The sequence below is a fragment of the Rhinoderma darwinii genome, chromosome 4 (genome assembly GCF_050947455.1).
Source record: "Rhinoderma darwinii isolate aRhiDar2 chromosome 4, aRhiDar2.hap1, whole genome shotgun sequence".
Lineage (NCBI taxonomy): Eukaryota > Metazoa > Chordata > Amphibia > Anura > Rhinodermatidae > Rhinoderma > Rhinoderma darwinii.
The window spans coordinates 172,300,476-172,314,510 of record NC_134690.1 but is presented as its reverse complement, the minus strand read 5'-3'; the positions used below and the strand labels follow the sequence as shown (position 1 = coordinate 172,314,510).

The 14,035-nt window shown below is 46.7% G+C and overlaps 1 protein-coding gene across 1 annotated transcript; it reads right to left on the bottom strand.

The window, feature by feature from the left end:
• Positions 1-934: 934 nt before the first annotated feature.
• On the bottom strand, positions 935-6,220 carry LOC142759574 (uncharacterized). Its single transcript, XM_075861894.1, has 2 exons — positions 4,970-6,220; positions 935-1,653 (listed from the first exon to the last, which is right to left on the bottom strand). The coding sequence occupies exons 1-2, from the start codon at positions 6,066-6,068 to the stop codon at positions 1,058-1,060; spliced, it is 1,695 nt and encodes a 564-aa protein (XP_075718009.1). The 5' UTR covers positions 6,069-6,220; the 3' UTR covers positions 935-1,057.
• Between the last annotated feature and the right edge of the window lie 7,815 nt (positions 6,221-14,035).

The window sequence follows — 14,035 nt, the reverse complement described above, 5'->3', positions numbered from 1 at the left end:
TTTGTAGCAAGCAAGCAATCAATACATATATCACATACAATGGCCCCCCACTTTGTCACACACAACACAGTAAATCAATCCGGTTTTTGGAACTCCACTTAATATACAAACCACTTGCTATTCAAGGCACAGAGCAGGCTCTACAGGACTGCATGTACTAATGTTATCCCCATATTAAGTGTCGCTGATGCATCATTACCCCATTTAATAAACCAATAAAGCAACAAAACCTGTTTCTTGGAGAATGTGGGAATGGCCACAGCTTTATTTAACACAACCAAACATTTTTGTATCACATGGCCCTGAAGTAACCACTTAATTTATTCACATCTCCTGTGATGCCGCCCACTGTGAAGCGGCGCGCATGTAGGTTCTTCTCCGGATTTTACTCTTCAGAGCCTATCTCCGCCCGCTGTGACATCTGAAAAACAAAGAAAAACCACAGAAACACGCCTACGCAAAGAAAAAGGAAGCAACTGACGAGCCATAATAGACATGGCATAGAAAAGCAAAGAAATTAAAAGACAGAGAAAACACCATAACTACACACCCAAATTTTTTCAAAGAGGGAGGGCGGGAGGGACGTTTGCAGCTCCAGCAGGTAAGATAGTGAACTGCCCTTGACCTCAACTATTTATCTGCTCCTAACCCCTCCTCTATCCCCTTGTCCCACCAATCCCTGCTCCTGATTTTTTCCCGCACTTTTTTCCCCCCTTCCATCCCCCTATCACATACAGTCCCAGGCACTTTCTCTATTTGATTTAGTGCCTCAAGACTGCATGTACTAATGTTATCCCCATATTAAGTGTCGCTGATGCATCATTACCCCATTTAATAAACCAATAAAGCAACAAAACCTGTTTCTTGGAGAATGTGGGAATGGCCACAGCTTTATTTAACACAACCAAACATTTTTGTATCACATGGCCCTGAAGTAACCACTTAATTTATTCACATCTCCTGTGATGCCGCCCACTGTGAAGCGGCGCGCATGTAGGTTCTTCTCCGGATTTTACTCTTCAGAGCCTATCTCCGCCAAGGAGGATACCGCGAACACCTACGCGGTACTCCGACCACCCCCACCACACAATGCCAAACCAGCCTCCACTTCATCTTGCAGACCCGACAGCATGATGTCGATCCCAATGTCATTTAAATGAACGCCGTCAGATAACAATACGTCCCCATTGTCACCTTCCAACATCAAATGACAAATTGCTACCCCCCCAATGGAACGAACAAACCTGGAAATACGAACATTCAACAGCCGTCTTGACCGCTCGATGGCCACAGCACTTCTAGCTCCTCGCCAATGAGTTCGTGCAATCACCTCAGACCAGACAATCACACAATCAGAAAAAAGCTGTTTGAAATGACCTAAATCAGCCTTGATAAGGGACAACAACTCCGACAATTTCACATTTCCCAAATCATTTCCCCCAACATGTATAACGAGCACAATTGGACCACGGCATTCCCGACTAACTTCAACTATTAACGGCAACAGCTGAACCCACCTCAGCCCTCTGATACCTTTCCAGTGCACCTCGGCCGATGACACCCCAAGACTGAGGCCTAAAGGCCGATATTCAGCCCGACGAGCTGCCCAGAAAATAAAAGAATGGCCAACTATCCATACTTCCGGCCGATGTCCTGAAATGACAAGGAAAATCAAAACAACACCAGATCCGGACGCACATAGGACCTATAACAAGTTGAACTCCACCTACCCAGACGTTTAATATCTTCCTCCCCCATACCTAAAGCATTAGCCTCCGTGGCTGCCCCTATTCTAAACGAATGAGTCCCAAACTCAGCAGGATCAACGCCCAAATGCTCCAAACAAGACTTAACGGCTCCAAATTGAAATCGAGTAAGCGGCAAAGAATTAGAATGTACCAAGAAAGGAACCCCATCAGCTCGAAAAGACAAAAACTCACGCACCAAACGAACTGGACAGAATTCACCACCCAATGCATTCACACACAACCAAACACCAACGCCCATCTGATCAGTCTTGGACCGTCTCACACATACCCGGACCACTTTTTCCTCCAATAAAACATCCGCAAACAGAAGACCCCCAAACCGCTTTGCGCTCGGTGACACCAATTCGCTCACCCGCAATGCTGCGAAAAAGGCCAAAGAAAAAGCAGTACGCAGCAAAACAGACTCATAAGGATCAAAGCAAACAGCCGGAACAACCATCAGCATCCTTAGTAATAAAGCATATGTAATAGGCCTCCTAGCATCCTTCACAATATGCTCCTTCTTCCACCCCTTCAATGCCTGTCTAATAACAAACATTTTCGTCACATCAGTACAACCCCACAACTTCAACATAAACGCAATACCAGTCAAACCTTTTGAAACCGTGTACACCGAAGAACCATTAGTACGCATCCGAGACAAATACTCCAACGTAACCTCATAATGCCGCTCATCATTTGTAGGAAAAACCCCGCCAGATAATTCCAACCACTCCGCCCAAAACTTATTATGGCTCCGCCATGTACCTGGTACCACAGAACCTTGAACTAGCCGAGCAAGTTCCCCTCGACCAGGGCCCATAAGTGATTCGGGCAACGCTCCCCTTCCAGCCGTGCTCCCGGGTGAAGCTCCCGAAAGACCCCCATCTGCAAACGAGATAAGGCATCTGCGATTTTAGTCTCAACACCCGGCACATGTGTAGCCCGAAACCAAATGTTACATTGCATGCAACGTAGAACTAGATGCCTAAGTAACGCCAAAACCGGCAATGATCCAGAAGACAAATTGTTAACAGCCTGCACCACTGCCATATTGTCCGTCCAAAAACGTATGCGACTATTCAACATCTTTGAACCCCACAACTCCACTGCAACCACAATGGGAAAGAGTTCTAAAAGTGTCAAATTCAATGTCAGACCCATACTACTCCAGCCCACAGGCCAACGTGCAAAACACCACTCCGCTCCAAAAACCGCACCGCAACCGACACTGCCCACAGCATCTGTAAACAGCTGTAACTCAAAACTGGAAACCTCCTCCGACTGACAAATCGCCCTACCATTAAAAGATCGCAAAAAAGTCTGCCACACGCGCAAATCATCTTTCATTTGCCTAGTGACACGAATGAAAGGATTTGAGCGCGAAATACCCCTAGTCGCCAATGATAGGCGTCTAGAGAAAACGCGACCCATGGGAACAATCCTGCAAGCAAAAACCAGCAACCCTAACAGTGACTGAAGATGCTTCAGGGTAACCTTTTTTGATAAAACAAATTCGTCAATGGTACAAAGCAGACGCGCAAGCTTGTCGTCAGGTAATTTGAAAACCATCTCTTGCGTATCAATTTCAATACCCAGAAACGACAAAATCGTAGCCGGACCAACCGTCTTCTCTTCTGCTATCGGGACACCAAATTCGGACATTAAAACTCGAAAGGTTTTCAGCAAATAACCACATATTCCTGAATCACTTGGACCTACAAATAAAAAGTCGTCTAGATAATGAATGGCTGAAGAAATACCTGTCTTGAAACGAACCGTCCATTCCAGAAAGGAACCAAAAACTTCAAAATAGTAACATGAGATGGCACAACCCATAGGCAAACACATGTCTACAAAAAACTGCTCATCTAACCGACATCCCAACAAATGGAAACAGGCAGGATCCACAGGCAACAAACGAAAAGCTGACTCTATGTCCGATTTAGCAAGCAAGGCACCTACGCCTGCCTCCCGTACCAACCGCACAGCCACATCAAAAGACGTGTAAGACACTGCAGCCTCATCTCTGGAAATCCCATCGTTGACCGAATCCCCACGAGGGAAGGAAAGGTGATGAATCAACCTAAACTTCCCCGGTTCCTTTTTGGGGACCAAGCCAAGAGGAGAAACCCGTAAATTCGTATAAGGTGGCTCCCCAAAGGGGCCCGCCATCCTGCCTAACGACACCTCATTCAGCACTTTTTCCCGTGCCAAACACATGTTTTCTTTCACCGATTTTAAATTATCTGACATCAAAACCGAAGAAAAAACATGCGGAATGAAAAAAAACCTTCACTGAAGCCCCGACCTAACAAGTCTGCTTCCTGTCTCTTGGGATACCTGGCGAGCCACGGTTCCATCGCGAGAGCGCTCACCGGAGTTCTCCGCTGCACCGGCAGGACCCACCTTGGAAGGTTGTTTTGCCCGTCGGAAACAGCGAAGCGCGGAATGGGCACCCCCGCAGATGGAGCACTCATGACGAAACTTGCAGGAAGAATAGAACCTGCAATGTCCCTCATTGTAGAGCCAACATGCTCCTGTTGGGCGCTGCGCCGCAATCCCGGGTGCTGAACCCGAAACTGCGACTCCTGCCTGAAAGGGCCGAGCCTGCTTTTGAGCCAAAATTAGCTGTAACCACACATCCGTCGCCTTCGACGCCCAACCAATGTCAGGCGACATCGCCAACCGACGGCGAAATTCCTCGTCATATCTCCACCAAGCTGCACCTCCGTGCAATTTGTGGGCACTGAATATAGTGTCTACATACACAAACAGCTCGGCCCCTTTTTCCGGAAAACGTTGACAGATGACATGAGCCAAGGTAGAAAAACCCTGGAGCCAATTGCCAAAAGTTTTCGCGACTTTTACCTTTTTCTCCGAACCTCTTTCGAAAACACGCTCCTTATCTATCGTCACATGATCGACCGACACCAAGGACCAAACATCCACAAAGTCATGTGCCCATATCTTGTCCTTGATCTCAGCAGACAGGTGAGTACCCAAAGGAGCAACACCACAAAACAGCGAATCACGGAATGCCAAGCCAGACATACTGGCCGCCCGCTCAGGCGGAGGCTGAGCCCCCCCTGGCAAAACCAACGGAACCGAAGCTCCGCCTTTTGTACCCAAACTATCCAACAAGCTTTTTAATGCCGAAACTAAATCAATAGCAGATAAATCACCCTTAGGTAGCCATGCGTTCCCACATGGAGACTCACCGGAGAAGGGCGTCCTCGTCACTTCCGAGGGTGCATCAACTCTCCCAGATACCGGAACCACAGACAGATCCCCACCAGGTGGACAGGCTGAGGCGACTTCTGGAACTGGAACCAGCGAAGACGAATGACGATCCCTGTGCTCCCGCCGATGACTCCTCGTGTATCTCCTTCCCGTGCGGCTGGGTGTACTAGCTCCCGACGACGACTGGGACGGCGAAGAAGATGCTGTACTGGAAGACACACTCCTACTCCGGGAACGGCGACGTCTCTCAACCTGGTGGCGTGGACGCCCGTGACCACCACGACGATGTCCTCTTCCATGCCGTCTCCTTCGCCGTCTGCGTCTCGCCGACACCGCACCTGGAAGAGAAAACTCCGAAAGAGAAACTGGCAAATCACGTTGCTCCGCAGACTGCCTGCACGGCAACAGATCACTGCTACCGCACGACAATCCACCCAGCGCACTCCTCTCATTCACAGTGCCTGTGCCTGGTAAAAACAGGCCACTCACCAGCTCTGTGTCATTTTCAGAACCACCAGCAGGTGGCAGCAACTGCACACCTAACCTGCTGGTGCCTGAGGCCTGCGTCTCTGCTCTCCTGAGACCGCCCCCTCCAGCTCCCCTCTCAACCACGGCCTGCTGTGAGAGGGAAAAAGCTGTCGGGCCGGGAAGAAGAACCAGCGGTGCACTAATCACGGCCCCGGCTTCTGCGGCTGCTTGCGGCCTTGCACTGCCTGCAGCCCGGATGGGGAGAACTGCAGAAGCTCCCCCAGCCAGGGGAGTGGGTGGCACGACGTCGGGACCGGGTGAAGGGGAGAGCAGGCGACGGCGCCTCCGTCCCGCTCCTGAAGAGCGAACGGTGCCGGCCCGCCTCTGGGTGGCTGAAGGTGGACTGGGGCTCAAACGGGGAGGAGGCCGAGAAACCCGGCGCGGCCTACCTCTAACTGCCGACGCCGACGGGACTCCACCGCTGCTGACACCGACGACCGCCGCAGGTAACACCTCTTGCCTGCGATCCCCTGCCAGGAACACCTCCAGCCAGCTTGTACCCTCCGTGGCAACCCGCTGTGCCACCTGCCTCATCAGCTCATCCGCCATCTGTACTCCGGAAAACGCCCTGGACCGCAGAGGAAGATCTCTCACAGGACCAGACGTCTGACGTTTGCAGCTCCAGCAGGTAAGATAGTGAACTGCCCTTGACCTCAACTATTTATCTGCTCCTAACCCCTCCTCTATCCCCTTGTCCCACCAATCCCTGCTCCTGATTTTTTCCCGCACTTTTTTCCCCCCTTCCATCCCCCTATCACATACAGTCCCAGGCACTTTCTCTATTTGATTTAGTGCCTCAAAGTAGTGAGGCCTGATTTATACCACCTGGTAGCAGCTAAGCCCTCCCCCTTACTCAGCTACTCAGGAAACTGCAAAGGAAAAAAAGGTTACAAATTATGTCACTTTTGCAAACTTTGTAGCAAGCAAGCAATCAATACATATATCACATACAATGGCCCCCCACTTTGTCACACACAACACAGTAAATCAATCCGGTTTTTGGAACTCCACTTAATATACAAACCACTTGCTATTCAAGGCACAGAGCAGGCTCTACAGAGTAGTGAGGCCTGATTTATACCACCTGGTAGCAGCTAAGCCCTCCCCCTTACTCAGCTACTCAGGAAACTGCAAAGGAAAAAAAGGTTACAAATTATGTCACTTTTGCAAACTTTGTAGCAAGCAAGCAATCAATACATATATCACATACAATGGCCCCCCACTTTGTCACACACAACACAGTAAATCAATCCGGTTTTTGGAACTCCACTTAATATACAAACCACTTGCTATTCAAGGCACAGAGCAGGCTCTACAGAGTAGTGAGGCCTGATTTATACCACCTGGTAGCAGCTAAGCCCTCCCCCTTACTCAGCTACTCAGGAAACTGCAAAGGAAAAAAAGGTTACAAATTATGTCACTTTTGCAAACTTTGTAGCAAGCAAGCAATCAATACATATATCACATACAATGGCCCCCCACTTTGTCACACACAACACAGTAAATCAATCCGGTTTTTGGAACTCCACTTAATATACAAACCACTTGCTATTCAAGGCACAGAGCAGGCTCTACAGAGTAGTGAGGCCTGATTTATACCACCTGGTAGCAGCTAAGCCCTCCCCCTTACTCAGCTACTCAGGAAACTGCAAAGGAAAAAAAGGTTACAAATTATGTCACTTTTGCAAACTTTGTAGCAAGCAAGCAATCAATACATATATCACATACAATGGCCCCCCACTTTGTCACACACAACACAGTAAATCAATCCGGTTTTTGGAACTCCACTTAATATACAAACCACTTGCTATTCAAGGCACAGAGCAGGCTCTACAGAGTAGTGAGGCCTGATTTATACCACCTGGTAGCAGCTAAGCCCTCCCCCTTACTCAGCTACTCAGGAAACTGCAAAGGAAAAAAAGGTTACAAATTATGTCACTTTTGCAAACTTTGTAGCAAGCAAGCAATCAATACATATATCACATACAATGGCCCCCCACTTTGTCACACACAACACAGTAAATCAATCCGGTTTTTGGAACTCCACTTAATATACAAACCACTTGCTATTCAAGGCACAGAGCAGGCTCTACAGAGTAGTGAGGCCTGATTTATACCACCTGGTAGCAGCTAAGCCCTCCCCCTTACTCAGCTACTCAGGAAACTGCAAAGGAAAAAAAGGTTACAAATTATGTCACTTTTGCAAACTTTGTAGCAAGCAAGCAATCAATACATATATCACATACAATGGCCCCCCACTTTGTCACACACAACACAGTAAATCAATCCGGTTTTTGGAACTCCACTTAATATACAAACCACTTGCTATTCAAGGCACAGAGCAGGCTCTACAGAGTAGTGAGGCCTGATTTATACCACCTGGTAGCAGCTAAGCCCTCCCCCTTACTCAGCTACTCAGGAAACTGCAAAGGAAAAAAAGGTTACAAATTATGTCACTTTTGCAAACTTTGTAGCAAGCAATCAATACATATATCACATACAATGGCCCCCCACTTTGTCACACACAACACAGTAAATCAATCCGGTTTTTGGAACTCCACTTAATATACAAACCACTTGCTATTCAAGGCACAGAGCAGGCTCTACAGAGTAGTGAGGCCTGATTTATACCACCTGGTAGCAGCTAAGCCCTCCCCCTTACTCAGCTACTCAGGAAACTGCAAAGGAAAAAAAGGTTACAAATTATGTCACTTTTGCAAACTTTGTAGCAAGCAAGCAATCAATACATATATCACATACAATGGCCCCCCACTTTGTCACACACAACACAGTAAATCAATCCGGTTTTTGGAACTCCACTTAATATACAAACCACTTGCTATTCAAGGCACAGAGCAGGCTCTACAGAGTAGTGAGGCCTGATTTATACCACCTGGTAGCAGCTAAGCCCTCCCCCTTACTCAGCTACTCAGGAAACTGCAAAGGAAAAAAAGGTTACAAATTATGTCACTTTTGCAAACTTTGTAGCAAGCAAGCAATCAATACATATATCACATACAATGGCCCCCCACTTTGTCACACACAACACAGTAAATCAATCCGGTTTTTGGAACTCCACTTAATATACAAAGCACTTGCTATTCAAGGCACAGAGCAGGCTCTACAGAGTAGTGAGGCCTGATTTATACCACCTGGTAGCAGCTAAGCCCTCCCCCTTACTCAGCTACTCAGGAAACTGCAAAGGAAAAAAAGGTTACAAATTATGTCACTTTTGCAAACTTTGTAGCAAGCAAGCAATCAATACATATATCACATACAATGGCCCCCCACTTTGTCACACACAACACAGTAAATCAATCCGGTTTTTGGAACTCCACTTAATATACAAACCACTTGCTATTCAAGGCACAGAGCAGGCTCTACAGAGTAGTGAGGCCTGATTTATACCACCTGGTAGCAGCTAAGCCCTCCCCCTTACTCAGCTACTCAGGAAACTGCAAAGGAAAAAAAGGTTACAAATTATGTCACTTTTGCAAACTTTGTAGCAAGCAAGCAATCAATACATATATCACATACAATGGCCCCCCACTTTGTCACACACAACACAGTAAATCAATCCGGTTTTTGGAACTCCACTTAATATACAAACCACTTGCTATTCAAGGCACAGAGCAGGCTCTACAGAGTAGTGAGGCCTGATTTATACCACCTGGTAGCAGCTAAGCCCTCCCCCTTACTCAGCTACTCAGGAAACTGCAAAGGAAAAAAAGGTTACAAATTATGTCACTTTTGCAAACTTTGTAGCAAGCAAGCAATCAATACATATATCACATACAATGGCCCCCCACTTTGTCACACACAACACAGTAAATCAATCCGGTTTTTGGAACTCCACTTAATATACAAACCACTTGCTATTCAAGGCACAGAGCAGGCTCTACAGAGTAGTGAGGCCTGATTTATACCACCTGGTAGCAGCTAAGCCCTCCCCCTTACTCAGCTACTCAGGAAACTGCAAAGGAAAAAAAGGTTACAAATTATGTCACTTTTGCAAACTTTGTAGCAAGCAAGCAATCAATACATATATCACATACAATGGCCCCCCACTTTGTCACACACAACACAGTAAATCAATCCGGTTTTTGGAACTCCACTTAATATACAAACCACTTGCTATTCAAGGCACAGAGCAGGCTCTACAGAGTAGTGAGGCCTGATTTATACCACCTGGTAGCAGCTAAGCCCTCCCCCTTACTCAGCTACTCAGGAAACTGCAAAGGAAAAAAAGGTTACAAATTATGTCACTTTTGCAAACTTTGTAGCAAGCAAGCAATCAATACATATATCACATACAATGGCCCCCCACTTTGTCACACACAACACAGTAAATCAATCCGGTTTTTGGAACTCCACTTAATATACAAACCACTTGCTATTCAAGGCACAGAGCAGGCTCTACAGAGTAGTGAGGCCTGATTTATACCACCTGGTAGCAGCTAAGCCCTCCCCCTTACTCAGCTACTCAGGAAACTGCAAAGGAAAAAAAGGTTACAAATTATGTCACTTTTGCAAACTTTGTAGCAAGCAAGCAATCAATACATATATCACATACAATGGCCCCCCACTTTGTCACACACAACACAGTAAATCAATCCGGTTTTTGGAACTCCACTTAATATACAAACCACTTGCTATTCAAGGCACAGAGCAGGCTCTACAGAGTAGTGAGGCCTGATTTATACCACCTGGTAGCAGCTAAGCCCTCCCCCTTACTCAGCTACTCAGGAAACTGCAAAGGAAAAAAAGGTTACAAATTATGTCACTTTTGCAAACTTTGTAGCAAGCAAGCAATCAATACATATATCACATACAATGGCCCCCCACTTTGTCACACACAACACAGTAAATCAATCCGGTTTTTGGAACTCCACTTAATATACAAACCACTTGCTATTCAAGGCACAGTGATGGCATACAGCCAACAGAGTGGTGTAATGCCAGTGCACAGTGATGGCATATAGGGGACCTTAATGGCATACTTCGGGGACATAGTGGTGGCGTACAGAGGACAGTGATGGCATACAGGGGACAGTGAGGGCATGCAGGAGATAGAATGGTGTCATACAATTGGCAGAGTGATGGCAAATTAGGAGGCAAATTAGGCAAATTAGGAGGCAGACTTTTCTAGAGCATGTTGTATTTTTTGCACAGTGGGCATACAGGGGGTAGAGTAGTGACACACAGGGGACAGTGATGTCATACAGGCAACAGAGTGGTGTCATACCCAGTGGACAGTGATGGCATACCCAGGGGACAGAGTGATGGCATATTAGGGTGCATAATTTTCTAGAGCCCGTTGTATTTATTCACACAATGTGCTTTATTGCTAGTTTAGTATAATGCATGCAAAGTTACATCCATCCTCCTGACAGGAACGGCGCTGAATTTTGGGGAAAGCACACCCCCTTTCCCAAGCAGGCACACTCTAAGGCCCCATGCACACGGTCCGTAATTATGGGCCCATTCATTTCTATGGCTGACGGACACCTTCCCGTATGTCTACGGGAGAGTGTCCGTGCCGTAGAAAACTGCCGAACAAAATAGGACATGTCCTATTTTTTTATTTTACACACTGTGCTCCTATACTTTATAATGGGAGAAGGGCCTGTAAAAATGGCCGGCTGTCCGCGGCCGTCCGTGCCCGTAATTACAGGTCGTAATTATGGGCATGGTCGTGTGCATGGGGCCTCAGACCCTGTTCACACAAGGTTTTTTGCAGGCAGAAAAATCTGCCTTAAAATTCCATCTGGAATTTTGAGGCAGATTTTGACCTGCTTGCACGCCGTTTGCCACGTTTTTTGGCCACGGCCATTGAGCTCCGCGGGTGAAAATTGTTTTCTCTGCCTCTCATTGATGTAAATGGCAGGACAGAGACGGAAACGCCCAAAGAAAGGGCATGTCGCTCAATTCTGAAATCAATGGGAGGCGATTTAGGCCGTTTTCCGACGCGGTGTCCAAACCAGACAACTCCCTTTATCTGCTTGATGCACCAGGACGTCCCTGTATGTTCTGGTGTGGGGATTGAAGTATGGAGAGGGCTCACGCGCTGAGCACCCTCCATACGCTGGTGTCAGCTATGTATTATAGCTGACACCTTGCACTAACGGCCAGGAACAGAGAGAACTCTGATCCTGGCCTTTTAACCACTTAGATGCCACGGTCAACAGCAACCCCAGCATCTATGCCGTTAGAAAGAGGGGGTGATCCTCTCCGACAGCCCATGGCCGCCCGTGATGCGATTGCGAGTTGCCGATAATTGTCATTGCAGCCCGGGGGCCTAATGAAGGTCCCTAGGTCCGCCTTCTTTCTGCTCCAGGGCTTAACAGGCCTGTAAAAATTACAATTTACTGTGATACATCAGTATTGCAGTGTATGTGTATCCGACGATTGCTGGTTCAAATCTCCTAGGGGGACTGTTAAAAATAGTTAAATAAAGTTTTCAGTAGTGTACAAAAAATATTAAAAATGTAAAAAAAACTTTTTCCATTTTTCCTCTATAAAGCAATGTAAAAAATAAAACAGTAAATGTCTAAACAACATAACAACATTTAACTCGCAGAGAGGACGCTGTAATTTTTATTTTATTTTTTAAAACCGCCAGAATCATTGCTTTTTGGTCACCTTGGCACTCAAAAAACAAGTTAATATAAACTGATCAAAAAGTTGTATGTATCAAAAAATGGTACCAATAAAAACTACAGCTCGTCCCACAAAAAATAAGCCCTCACATTGCTCAAATCGACGTAAAAAAATTATGACTTTCAGAATATGGAGACACAAAAAAAATAGTATTTCTATGTAAAAGTAGTAAAAACTATATAAATTTGGGATCGCCGTAATCATAGTTACATAGGTTGAAAAAAGACACAGTTCCATCAAGCTCAACCTTTCTCAATAAATTACCTGTCATTTATTGCTTGATTAATTATAACCTTCAATGCCATTCTATAATAACACAGTTACATAGGTTGAAAAAAGACACAGGTCCATCAAGTAAGGCTCTATTCACACAACAGGGTCCGAGTATCAGCCGATGAAATCGGCTGTTTTGGTCCGTTTTTCCAGGCCATTTTGCATCCGTTTTGCATCCGTTCCGGGCCATGTTTAAGTTTTTAATGTCCAATTTTTACCCGTTTTGCATCCACTTTTTTTCCCTGTCCGTTTTAAAAACAGATGAATTGCATTTGTGAATTTTCTGCCACACACTGTTGTTAAGGCTACACACTGCCCTCTGTAGATAATGCAACACACTGACCTCTGTAGATAATGCCACACACTGCCCTCTATAGATAATGCCACACACTGACCTCTGTAGATAATGCCGGACACTGACCTCTGTAGATAATGCCGGACACTGCCCTCTGTAGGTACTGCCACAGCCCCCTGTAGATAATGCCATAGAGACCCCCTTTTAGGTAGTGGCACACAGACCCCCTTGTAGGTAGTGCTACACAGCACCCTTGTACATAGCCACCCCCCATAGATGGCACCCTCCCTACCTCCCTGTAGGGGACCGCTCCATGAGAAGTCCCTGACTTCAATGTTCATATATGGACAGTGAAGTCAGGGACTTTTCCTGGAGCGGAATCACCGGCCACAGCATCGGGGATTCTGCTTCAGGAGTAGGAGACCACTCCAGGAAAAGTCCCTGACCTCACTGTCCATGTATGGACAGTGACGTCAGGGACTCTTCCTGGATTGTAATCACCGGCCACAGCGCCGGAGATTCAGGTTCAGAAGTTCCTGACGTCACTGTCCATATATGGACAGTGACGTCAGGGACTTCTCCTGGAGCGTAATCACCGGCCACAGCCCCGGGAATTCCGCTTCAGGAGTAGGGGACTGCTACAGGAGAAGTCCCTGATATCACTGTCCATATATGGACAGTGAAGTCAGGGACTTCTTCTGGAGCGGAATCCCCGGCCACAGTTTCGGCCGAAGCTGTGGCCGGGGATTAGGGATTCAGCTCCTATAGGTACCAACAAAATGCCCTCCTCCTCCTCACATGCACTTCGGACTTTGAGGAGGAGAAGAGAGCGATTGAACTGCAGAATGCATGGCCGTTACTCGGATCACATCCGAGTGACAGCCATGCTTTACACGGCCCAATAGACTTCTATGGGAGCCGTGCGGCCGGGAGAACGTCCCAAAATAGGGCATGTTCCACTTCTTGATGGCCCAGCTTACCGGGCCTTCAAAAGAATTGGAAGTCTGAATAGCCCCATTTAGGGTCTGTTGTTCCTACTACGGCCGTGTGACGGCTGTTCAAAGAACGGCCGTCACACAGCGGAGAATCCCTGGCGTGTGAATAGGGCCTAAGACACAGGTGCATCAAGTCGTATTGACCAGTAGAATAAAGTTAAGTTGTTGTTTTTACTGCAGTGAAATATGTAAAAACAAAACCCCCAAAAGATGGAGGGATTACAGTCTTTCCAATTCCACTACACAAAGATTTTTTTTTCCGTTTTCCAGTACATTAAATGGTAGTTTAAATA